At 34.8% G+C, this 12,900-nt stretch overlaps 1 protein-coding gene across 1 annotated transcript; it reads right to left on the bottom strand.

The window, feature by feature from the left end:
• Positions 1–6,814: 6,814 nt before the first annotated feature.
• On the bottom strand, positions 6,815–12,490 carry LOC144972733 (uncharacterized). Its single transcript, XM_078914322.1, has 2 exons — positions 12,336–12,490; positions 6,815–11,445 (listed from the first exon to the last, which is right to left on the bottom strand). The coding sequence occupies exon 2, from the start codon at positions 11,391–11,393 to the stop codon at positions 10,218–10,220; it is 1,176 nt and encodes a 391-aa protein (XP_078770448.1). The 5' UTR covers positions 11,394–11,445; positions 12,336–12,490; the 3' UTR covers positions 6,815–10,217.
• Between the last annotated feature and the right edge of the window lie 410 nt (positions 12,491–12,900).

The following is a 12,900-nucleotide window of genomic DNA, read 5'->3' on the forward strand; positions in this document are numbered from 1 at the left end:
GAAGTTTATGTACATGAGAGAAAAATGTTGTGATAGTCAAATTTATCTTTGGTTGGAGTGTTTCCCGTGCTGTTTGCGTTATGGAAAACAGAAAATAATGGCTTACACAGTCAGGACGCTGACAATTCTATCTTTCGCGAGGGTAGACTGAGCATAGACATTTGAATAGTGCATTTCCACAGCTACACCATGCTTAATGTGCTTTCAGCAGGCCATATGGAACCAGATTTCCATTTCATGCTGTACAATTTCATGTTACGCGTCTTGTTTGTGCAAGCACTTTTGCATTATCTGTCAACGCATAGAACCAGGTACTCATTCACACCTGAGTGTAATGGATTATCTTTTCTAAGGCACAACAGCGTGATCGTAATGATCCAATCCTCCAGTCAATGACGACGCTGAAAATTGCTTGACTTTTGTTACAAGATGAGAAACCGACGGCTACTTTCTGCAATATCTAAATAAGGTCCACGTATTCAAATAGTGATTGGTTGATTGGTGTCGATGTTGTTCGGACATGCTTCAAACTTGAAACCAATTCATGTTGGTGGAAAATTTTTCTTAGATACGTATTTTCTATATTTAGAAATAAAAGTAAAAGTGCAAGAAGCATTTAGGTATCCATTCATTCGCTTAATCACTCTCATCCACATAATATTATTGTCCATTCAGAGTTACAGTAGAATATGCGTGAAAACCGCATAAAATTATTCTAATTAACAAATAAAACATCTGATATCAAATGATTTGTATGTTTTCTTTCCCTCAAATGGTATCTCATGACTTATGGATTTGTTTCTGAATAAAAATAAAATTCTCTTTATTCATCCCATATGGGAAATGTGTCTCTATGGTCTTTTCCAAGGGAAGACTGGAATAACCCAGGGGCCAGCCGAGTACAGCTCGGCAAACTGAGTTAGGGCGAGGTGACATGCTCAAGGCCACACAACATAGCGGGTATTCGAACTCGGTACCTTTGGGGTACGAAGCAAAGACCGTACCGCTGAGCCATACTATCCCATATTTCCTTACAGCTTCTGGGTTTTTCAGCGTGACATAGCTGTTCATATAATATCATATATTTATAATTGTGTGCAGCCTTGTGGTCTTGTTGTATGAATCTCGACCTGTACTGTAGGTCCCTGAATCGAATACTGCAAGAGGTGGCGCAAAGTTTGATCAATGGATGTTACTCTTTTTTCACAGTATATCTCCATACTCAGATGCAAGAATTTTAATTAGAATACCTGACTGGTAAGGCGTTGTCTCTGTCGGAAAAAAAGATACAGTTGAATCCTTATAAAACCAATACCGTTCGACCAGAAAGATTGGTTAACTTTATGCAAAGCTGACTTTATCAATTATTATTGGCACTCTTGGATAAAGAAAAAAAATGGGACCAACAAGAAGTGTTGAATTTAAGCAATAGTTGACGTTATGCGGATTCCTCTGTAAAAGCGCCTTACAAGCATCATGCTTCGTCATAGATGTTTTAAGTTCTACTGGTGGCTTGGGACACCTAATAAAGCGTTTTGAGAAATTTAGTGGAGTGTATGAAAAAAACAAAACAACCCATTGTTTTTAAATCGTTGACGGCGCAGAGCAAGTTGTCCCTGCAACCCTGTTATGACCAGGAAGATTGTTAATGACACTATCAATGCAATGTCGTATTTACCCGAAGAGAGTGTCAAAACAATATTTCTTTTACATCCTGTTTAAATCATCAACCAATAGCAAATGCCCATGTTTAAAATAATAAGTCAGTCTGCAGTCTGCGTTAGACCATAATATTAATGATTTTAACAAAATATTAAAATTATTAGGACTCAATTGTTTTCCAATTACGTCCATGCCAACCTGGAATGAACTAAATGAACAAAAGTGAGTCTATGTGTTCGAATCAGAGTCTATTGATAGTCTCTGTAGATGTCGCTGGGTCTAATGGTATGACACTCATCTTCGGATCGGAAGGTCCTGGGTTCAAGTCCCGCTCTGAGAGGTGCATAGTTGAGCCCTTGGAAAAGGCTCGTTACTCACATTCTATACTAACAGTAGTCAGGTGAAACATGGTCGTATTATCACCTAACAGTACAGGAGTTATGTCTTGTTCTACATGTTAAGTGTTGCTTTGGCTAAGGATCCCTGGTAAAACACTTTGAGGACGTTTAGTGAAGATTGCGCTAAATAAAATCTGAAGTTGTTTGTTTTTTAAAAATTATGACTTAATTTTTATACATGAATATGTTTGAAGACACGACAGCGTGTCAATCTAGTATTCTGTCGTTGTTTTTAAAAACACAGTATATGCAATGTTAACCAAATAGCACATACTGTGTCCTTTAATAAAACGGCAGTATTATAGGAATAAACTAAATGCATAAAAAAATAAAAGGTTAAAGTCAAAATGACTGAAGTGAAGAAATACAGATTCTTTGGAGTTGGATAAACAAAACCATTTATTCTTCAATGATGTATATTGTTTTGACTCAAATCTTTTCGGTTATGTGGTCTGGTGGAATGGCACTCGCTTCCGGATCGGAAAGTCCTAGGATTGAGCCTCGCTTGGCGTATAGTTTAGTCGTTGGAAAAGGCTCTTTACTCGCATTCTTTCATTGCACTCAGGTGTAAAATGGGTACCTGGCCGTTAACAGCGTTGTCTCTGTTGGGAAAAATGTAACATAGCTTAACAGGCGTCAAGTCTACATGTTATGTGTTGCTGTTGGTCAGGGACCCTTTGTAAAGCGCCTTGAGCACGTTTAGTGGATATTGCGCTATATGATATATAATAAGGTATTTTTTCCCAATTAAGCTTTAAAAGGGACTCTTTTCTGTGTATTAGGTTCACTCCGACATAATACCGTTTTGAGACTATTGGTTACATAATATGACATGTTCTCCCTTTTCCTGTTAAAGTTTGATGAGATTTGAAGATACAATATATAGGTGCAGGTTTTTAGGTGGATTTATAGTTGTGGACTGAATATGTATATAGTGCCCATTATTATCTTATAATTTGTGGTAAGAAACGTGATAAGTTGTCGAATAATGGACATGGAGGGGGGAGAGAGAGAGAGAGAGAGAGAGAGAGAGAGAGAGAGAGAGAGAGAGAGAGAGAGAGAGAGAGAGAGAGAGAGAGAGAGAGAGAGAGAGAGAGAGAGAGAGAGAGAGAGAGAGAGAGAGAGGTAGAGAGTAGAGATAGAGAGATAGATAGAGAGAGAGAGAGAGAGAGAGAGAGAGAGAGAGAGAGAGAGAGAGAGAAAGAAAGAGAGAGAGAGAGAGAGAGAGAGAGAGAGAGAGAGGGGGGGGGGGGAAAGAAGAGAGCAGCGCAATAACAACAACATATAGTTCTCTGTTGATAATTTTGGAATCTTGATAATGACCTCCTTTCTAAATTTATGGCTGATTCCATGGATAAGAATAAACGAAATAAAAATAGAGACATTCGACATCACATGGCCTCAAAGTCACAAGACGTAGTGCAGTATAGACTACTAAGTTAGCATTTTTTAATTTTATTTTTTATGTTTTTTTTTAGATTAAAAGAAAATGAAACGGATACTATGCTGATACAAATTGCAGTTGATTAATTATGGAAGCCTGAGAAGTTAAAATGGGGGAAAAAATGAAAATAATATTCATCGAGCTGTCAACTTGAATCCAAATTTTATCCTGGTGTCTGTAGTGAGAAGCGATAGGCTATTATAAAACATATTATAATAATTTCTCATCAACTCAAGTTATAAACCTTCAGAACATGTATATTATAATTGAACCCAACAACCCAATCATTGTTTGATGGGGGCTTGAAATAAAAAAATCCAACTGTAGAAATGGGTCGTTTGATCCCCTGGGTCCGATGTGCTCTTATTAACAGATCTGATAACCCAATTTATTATGGGCTCATTGTTGCTATGGAAATCTTTAAAAAATGACGCAAAATATTGTGCTTAACAACACTGTTAAACAAGGCTCACAAGTGCGTTCGGTGTCAGACCTGCATATGTATGTACACGTCGCCTGGGTCCCATGTTTAAAAAAAAAGTATCTTCAATACCAGTCTTTGTGACCCAGACCCATGACGTAACTATAGTTACGTCATGCCCAGAACCCTTTCTCAGAAGTAAATAAAAAGATAAGTAAGTAAATAAATAATTTAAAAAAAGAATAAATAATAAAAATAAATTTGAAGGATAATTGCATTGGATTATTGAACCATGTGTTTTATCTCCCCCCCCCCCCCCCCCCATCCCCTTTTCTTTTTGTGTTTTGTTTGGTTGGACCAAATTCTGATAAAAAATTTACTTTTCTCCAGCCTCTCAGATCCCACCAAAAGGCATTTCCTCTAAAATATAAAATGATTAAATAAACACCCAATTGAATAAATAAATAAATACAGCTTACGAATTTACCATCATCATAGCAGTTATCTTCGTTATTAAACGCCAAACCGTTCTCTAACCGGATCTTGGGTAAAAGTATTATTTGTTGAAACCGGCTAGTTTTTACTATCCGGGCCCACAATCCTAGTACAGCTCGTCTATTTTCTATCTTCTCCGGATAGGGACACGCGACTGGAAATCGTGCTCGATAGATTTCCAAATATGGGCATGTTGTGAATGAGATTATTGTGAATGGCGTCATGTGTTCGCTGTTCACGCGTTGTGAATAGCACGTATCAGCTGTACAACATACAATAATTTCAATTTGAATAGTCAAGAATCGTTTGAGCGCGTCATCAAGAATTCATTTATTGCACACATCATACACGTGATTACTATGAAAGTCAATACCGCAAAGATATAATAGTAATTTAATCGTTAAAAAAATGTGTTGCTCCTCTTTAAACTCACCAAACCAAATGAATTAAAAAAAAAAGATATCAAAGAATCACCAACTGATTAAGAAATCAAGGCAAAATAAAAAACAAAAACAAAACAAAACAACTTAAATAAATAAATAAATAAATAACACCCCCTCCCCTAAAAAATGTAAAAAAAAATATTTAAAAAATCAACAACCCCCGAAATCAAAACAAAAATAAGAAAAACATCAAAGGACGGTTTACACTATCACATGAGGTTGTTCACGCCTTGGCACATTCCTAAGAAGTGCCTTGTTTTATTAATATTATAAAAATCACAATCATGTGTATCTATTTAGTTTTGTAGACAATAATTTTGTCACCCGGAACGGGTTTGATGCTCATTTTCTTTTTTTTTTAATGGCAGTTGGAACCTTAAGGTAATTTCATTGCCATTAAAAGGGGAAATGATGGTATAGTGAACAGATTATAAATCTTCCGACAGTTAAAAGCATCCACGAAGTCATGACAAAGGAGAGTACCGTAATTCAACATGGAACAGAAGTTTTTTATTTTATGAGCAAAATATCAGAGACTATACCCAAACACAGGCAGATGATTTCACTAGGCACTCAGATGTTTACAAAATGTATGAGAAACAAAAATATCCACAATAGGATTTATAGGAGAGAAAAACAAAACTCCCAGAAAGGAATGATACATTCGACTACCTCATTCTTTGCTAAAGGTTCCGGCATGGGCTAGGACCAAACCAATTAATTCCATTCCCGGAAAAGAACGAAAAAAACAAACACACACACAATACAGAATTAAAAGGGAAAACAGAATACGTAAAGCAAAGGGGTATAAAAGAAATATATAGCAAGACTAACCACATCCCTCTCTGTAAAAGATGCAAAGCGAAGAGGCCTGGTAAAAATACAGAGTAAGAACACAACTCTTCAAGAAGGGCTAATTGTCTTTCCTGGAAGGGAAGTCAAGGACAGATATCCACCCATTCGCACGCAGATAGAGAGGACAATATAATATATGCCTTTAAGAAGGAAAATAAGACAACAGATGACGTACCCCACCTACGCCCATTATATTTTTCTTGTCTTTAAAGGGTTTTATGGCACTTGCAACACATTTAGGTCATGTCAGTGTCAGCGCCAGTAAAAAGGAAGTAAATGGTTTTGTATTTTAGGGTTTTATGGCGGTTGCAACACATTTAGATCATATCAGCGCCAGTAAAAAGGAAGAAAATGAGAAAGAAAAAAGTTCTAGAATTACAATTAAAGTACCCAAGAAAAAGGAAACAAAGGGGGATTAGCTCAAATAGGTAACAGATGTAGATTCCAAGAGCACACTATCAAAGTACTTAGTTTGAGATCATCTAAAAGTCTTAGCCAGACACAAGCACAGGTCCTCACTAAGAGGAATACACTCAAATGTTTACAAATCATATTGCAAACATAACATAATACAATGTATAACAAAGAGATGATTTACAAGACGAAATATAATATCATCTCCCAAAACTCTACCTATACATTTGACTGTTTCCCTCCCAGATAGGGTATCTGGCCAGGATGTATATTCCAAGAGCACACCATCATTGTAATTAGTTTGAGATCACTTAAAAGTGTCATCCAGCACAGGATCCCAATAAGAGGAATGCACTCAAATGTTTCCAACAAAAAATATCACTATCAGTACTTAACAGAGAGAGAATTTACAAAGAAAAAAAATATCACCTCCCAAAACTAACTTTTCAGTCAAGGGCCAATACAAAACCAAGTAAATCCATTCCAAAACAAAGTCAGAAAGCACATAAGAAAACATATTAATATTATATAAAGGGGATAGAAGACACAGCAAATGACCTCCTGTCCATCATGAGAGGTCAAAACACCCCACCCAGCATACAAGTTTGATGCCCAACTTAAAAGCGACATTCAAGCTTATCAACATGTTGTTATACGAATGATTAAATGCACAAATCAAAAATACATTTTTCTGATGGCAGATCTTTATTTCAAAAAAATATATTAATTAGTCAGATCAAATGACAGTCAAAACGTATCACATATCATTTGTGTTAACATTTTATTTAAAAATCACAATAGAAACCAAAACATTACAATAGAATTTCCGAAGCTGAATTGTAACATACAGGGCTGAAGGATATCAATTTCATTAAAGTATTCTCACTATGGTAGGAGTCCGAAATATTTCAAAATTAAAAAAAAAAAGGATAGGTTAGAATAATCAACCTTGTAAAAATGCAAAACTATTTCATTGTAAATCAATATTCACAATAAGGAGAAATAGCATGGGTTCACAATTAATAAACTGACCTCTTGAAATACAGTTCGTGTAGAGCAGTGCCATGTAAAAGGAGGGATAAAAGACAATGAAAGAATTCAAATCTGATGTTACATGGAGTAACTGGCTGAGAAGACAGCATATAAGTCAACTAAACTATAAAGACAAACTATGCATGGTTTAGATTTAGATGTGGTCTTACAATAACACAATGTAATTTTTTTTTCTGGCACTGCTCTCTACAATGACAATTTTCGATGCTTATCCAAATGACTACTTTATTGTACACTGGCAAATGCCTTTCCACTCCTTTGAAGTCTCCGGTTAAATAATTTTGACTGTGTTTCATTTCAACTAAAGCTTTAAGAAGTAAAAGTGTTCTGATCATAACGTAAAAAAGTGCTTTGTCAGTGTATAACTTTTTTTTCGGACCTCATTCCAACAGTTTTAAATTTATTAGTGATAACACACAAATGAATGTTAAAATAATGTGATAACAAACCAAATAAGTTACCATAAGAAAATGTTTAATTTCTGAATTAGCAGAACACCATCCACCAATCTTAACAAGAGTCTAAATGAGCTTCATTATCTATGATTTTAACTTTCAAATGTTTCAACTTCGATTTCAAAATGTGTAAATCTAAGATAGATCTTAAGTTAGCTCCATAGAAAAAAAAAAAGAAACAAACAAAATGGAAATGAAAAACAAAATAGGAATAAAACCTTAAAACAATTGGGTAATAAGACATGCGCAACGAAAATCAAACAACAACAACAACAAAACTACTAAAATCAACCCACCCAGATTATTACCAAAAAAACTAAAATTTTAGCTTTGCTATGTTAGAAATTGCACAAAGGAAAAAACTGAGTAGGCAATGCAATTATTTTACTAATTTTTACTCTAACCACAGTCGATTGTACTGATTACGCTAAAGTCTTTAATATATTATTATTTTTTAAGATAAAAAACCACTGTCGAATCTAAAGAGTTAATTCATTAAGATGACAATGGAATAGTTCTGACTAAGGACCTTTCTGGAGTTTTGATCTTTACCTCCTCAGAGTTTAAAGGGGGAAAAATGACATAAACAACACTATGGAACTTACAAGATACATTTCAAATCTAAAGACTTACTGAAATAAATTAAAAAGAAAGGTTTATATAAAAATATGTACTAAGAGTACTTTCAAATAGTCCCGACCGAACAACAACACTCCACCTAGTAGATGAGACATTAAACTTGAAAGGCGCTATTACAATCTTTTCCACAAATCATGAGAGTATGGGAATATGAGAAACGAATCTTTCCAAGGACACAGCTTTGCACTGCCTACAGTGGGAGTAACATCTAGGGTCTAGAAGTCATACCACAAGATAACATAACCACACCTCTCTGTAAAAGCTGTGAAATTACATTGTGCGTACCTGGCAACTTCACAAATACTAATATAATAAACACAATACTGAGAACAACATGGAATGAGTTTTCAATTAAATGACTTTGGATTTCCAATGAATGAAAAGTAAAATGAGAATGTTTGTAAGAAAAAAAAATTAATAAAAATTATGCAATGTACCCTTAGCATGTAATAGTCAAAGGGTCATAGAGCAGCAAGTCACATACAAAGGGAGAAATTTCAAATCCAATGATTTAGTTTTGGAAAATGATTTGCAATAGACTAGCATTCTGTCCAAATGGTAGAAGAAATTCCAACTACTTAACTCTAGGAAACTGGCATTAACTCCACCGCTGAGGGACTTAAGGCTCTGAAAGATTACAAAATTATGAACTATCACAAAACAGCGCAAATAAAATTATGTTGATCCATGCAATATTTATAATATATGACTATAATTATTCACATCAAAATATCATATGAGATATGATCTGATAAAAATGAAACCCAACATGCATCTCAGGTTGAAAGACATAAGGACTTTTTTTTCTCTTTTTTACATTACATACATAAAAGAAAATATTTACATAATCATTAACAGAGTAAAACTATGATTTCCTTGAAAGGTAAAATGTCCCTTCATAGAGTAAAACTGATTTTCTTGAAAGGTAATACGTCCCTTCACATAATCACTAATTCATTCACCTCACACGACTCAAAAATAATAATATACAAGGTAACTTATAAACATATTAACAACAACCCTTCTTTCGGATTCTAATGACCCTTTGATAGTAATTAAAAGCTACAAAGTTTCTATGAGGGAATCAAATCTCACATTCAATACCCCCCCCCCCCCCCCCCCCCCCCACATCCTCCAAACATCTTTCGATCAAAGAATCATAAATACCGAACTGGGCTGATTCACACATCATCATTTGGATAAATTCTTTTTAAAGTAGTCATCAATGATATAATATGAATAAATCAAAACTAAGTAAAGAAAAAGTGGTATAAAAATTAAGGTGCTGTGTTTTGGATGTGATGACCCAGTTAAAGACAGTTATGTCAACCTTAAAGGCACCAGAACCAATTAGGAAATGGGCCACAAATGAACTATAGGCTAGATACATCTAAAGTAAACGAGAAGACAAAAAAGAACATAAAAATACCCATTTACACCAGCTGAATGCCGAGTGAAAAATAATATAAAGCAAAAGATAAAACAATCACTTGCATCCACAGACAGGAAAGATTTAATCTTTCATGTTCATATATAAATGTATTTGCATAATTTGTAGATAATACCTGTGACATAATATTATGGCACCAAGGGGGAAAACGAATAAAGAAGTGAAAATGATATGAAAATGAATGCTTTTTTGCCTTTTTCTACCAACCCATCATTACACCATGTTATTTGAAATAAATAACAATGTGAAATTGAATGTAAGCTATCAATGTAATAAACGAAAACAGATTATTAAATTGAAACCTATATTTAATTTCACATTGTTATTTATTTCTTCAAGCTTCGAGCAGCAACATTTACATGTTATTTGAAGGAATATAAAACATGCACTGGAAACTATCACAACTTGATAAAATGCCTTTGAAAAATATTCTAGTTCAAAACAAGGATGAGAGATGTGCTTATATGTCCTTTATGGCACCTTAAATCTTAAAAAGAATCCCGAGCATAATACATGTTGTTATTGTCAACCATAAACATAGAAGGGTGTGAATTATAATGCATGTTGTTGTAGTGGTTTGAATTAGGAGAAGCAACAGCATAGACATCAAGAGCATTAAAGGATGGTGTGGCCCATGGATTCCATGTGTTAAGCATAGGTTGATTTGTTGCTGCACTTGTTGTCTGGAACTGGTCGACTGGTTTACTGGGCGAAAAATAATCATCTGAAAATGCGGAATCAGTATCACTGAATTCATTTTGAGAAACATTTCTGATTTGGATATGAGATGGACTAGGAATGCGATGGGAAGTTTCTTGTGGTAAAACTTCGTCTTCACGACTCTCACTGCCTGTTTCATCTTCCACTCCTTGAGTGTAGCGGTCAACTGCACACATAAGCATTCTTAGGTGATGGGACACAAGTGAATTTTTATCATTGCTGGACTCCTCGCTGCCAACATCTGTTTGATCAGCTACTCTTTCCAGTTCCCGGAGCATCTCAATAGTTCTGATATCGGGATCTGAGTAGTTTGTATGTGGCGATTCATTATGTGTGGATCTGTGAGAACTCACAGATGGGGAGGGTGAAAACCGTTGTTCAGGTGAGTTGAACTGGTTGATTGATTGGTTCTGTTCAATCCAGCTATATGGATCCGGTTTGTTTGGGACCCTTGTCTGGTGGTGAATATTGGAATTATTTGTAAATGAATCACACAGAGGTATGGCCTCTTGGAAATAGGAATTTGAAGTGGATGGGCAATTTGAGTTGTGAGGAGATGAAAATTGGGGATTTACATATTCATCATTTCGAACCAAGCTGAATAATTTGTTCTCCATAGGTGACAAAACAAATGGTTGAGGTGCTGGTTTCAAGAGAGTCTTCTCTGCATTCTGTTGTGCTTTCTGGGTTGAAAGTTTTTTGACTATTTTTCTTCCTTCTCTAGGAAATTGAGATCCTTTCTGAGCATTGCCTGGTCCATTGACTGTAAATGAATCTCCCAGTGGCTTTTTGCTTTTCTGTGAAAGGTGGTTTGTGTGATTTGTTGCATCCATTGCTGACTGCAATTTTTGAGATGTGAACGATTTCTGCCGTTTAAATCTGGGAGGAATGTCTTGAAAACGATTATTTTCAGATGGCTGCTTGTATCTTTTTGTAGATGACATGACGAGTGTGGTAGCTTTAAGATTTTTTCAATTGTACGTCATCAAATAGCACCTAATGGGAGAAAAAAAAAAGAAGAAATTTTTAATGTATTTTCAAGAACTGTAACTCCATAGCTATAAAAAATAGTGTAAAATTAATATTAACTTAAACACATGAATGGGAATTTAAATGAAAACCTAAATTTGTGCTTGATCATAATAACTGACCCGATAAGAAGTCACTCGAGAGAAACATCCCCCCTTTCATTCATAGTCCCATGGTCAGATTTCAATATATGACAAATTAAATTACAAGATTGTCCGACTTTCATGTATGACTTTAATGTGCTCCTTTACATTACAAAATTCGACATGAGTTTACAATAAGGAATAATGACGCAAAAATATAAATCGTCACAAATTGTAAATATATTCTCATTCAACCACGTGAGGTTATCTTAGAACTGGAGGAAGTAATGGTAAATAGTAAAGGGAAACTGTTGTAAATCAAGTAACACAGAAATGTGAACATAAATTAAATCTCAAGATGATCAAAAAGTGACTGTTTTTTTAAACTTCGAATGGATACTACTTATTTATACAAATACGAATAGAAGTTTAGTATTATGATATCACATTTTAAATATCCATATTCTTTTGAGGAAACAAAAAGATTAAGAGAAGAAGATAACAACTACCAACGCAGAATATCATATATTTCGTATAATAATAGTAATAGTAATAGGTACCCGTTTAATTTATTCTATTACGATGAATGATACATATTGTTTTTTTTTTTATTGGTATCTAGTTAGTGGAAGCAGTCTACCTAGACCTAGGGTATGAACTAAGATAGATCCACAACTTTGAGAAATATCCAGGAAACCTTTAGTTTAGAAACAAGCAAAACAAAACAAAAAAAACCCAAAAGAAGCAGTCAAAATTATTTCCATTTCTACTTACCAAATTTAATGGAATAAGTTTGTCCTAATTTCTGTATTGAATCAACAGTAAAACAAATCAAAACTTGTTTCGTAAAGAACTTAGAACTGATCTATGGCCACCCGACTGAATCCTGAAAACATGCGGTGTAGAATGATGTTCGAGAATAGTATGTTGCTTTTTATATCAATGACGGCACGATTTTAGCAACGCCTTGCTGACGTTTGATCATGTGATATAAACAGAGCCACGTTGTTGGTAGCTACGATGTCCACTCATTACAACAGTCTATAAATAGAATTTCTTCGCGGAAAATTCTCAATTCTCATTGGCTTGTTTCATCATCCTTGACCTTAAACAGACTCATTCATCAATAATCTACGCTGACTAATCGTTTATTTACTACGCTCTCTCTGCCTCCAGATTCTTTTCGATTTTTATTCATGTTTTATCTTGAATTTAGCGATGAATTTAAAGATTGTTTTAATGAGACAATAGACGAAGACTGCTTGATTTTAACCAACTGTCACAACACAACACCACAAAAATTACATGAATTCCCGTTTTTTATGTTTACCGCACGATG

Source organism: Berghia stephanieae, chromosome 1 (assembly GCF_034508935.2).
Source record: "Berghia stephanieae isolate SIO BIC M18660-M18661 chromosome 1, UCSD_Bste_1.3, whole genome shotgun sequence".
NCBI lineage: Eukaryota > Metazoa > Mollusca > Gastropoda > Nudibranchia > Aeolidiidae > Berghia > Berghia stephanieae.

Excerpts from the sequence above, each read along its gene's own strand:
- LOC144972733 (XM_078914322.1), bottom strand. The coding sequence starts at position 11,393 with ATGTCATCTACAAAAAGATACAAGCAGCCATCTGAAAATAATCGTTTT.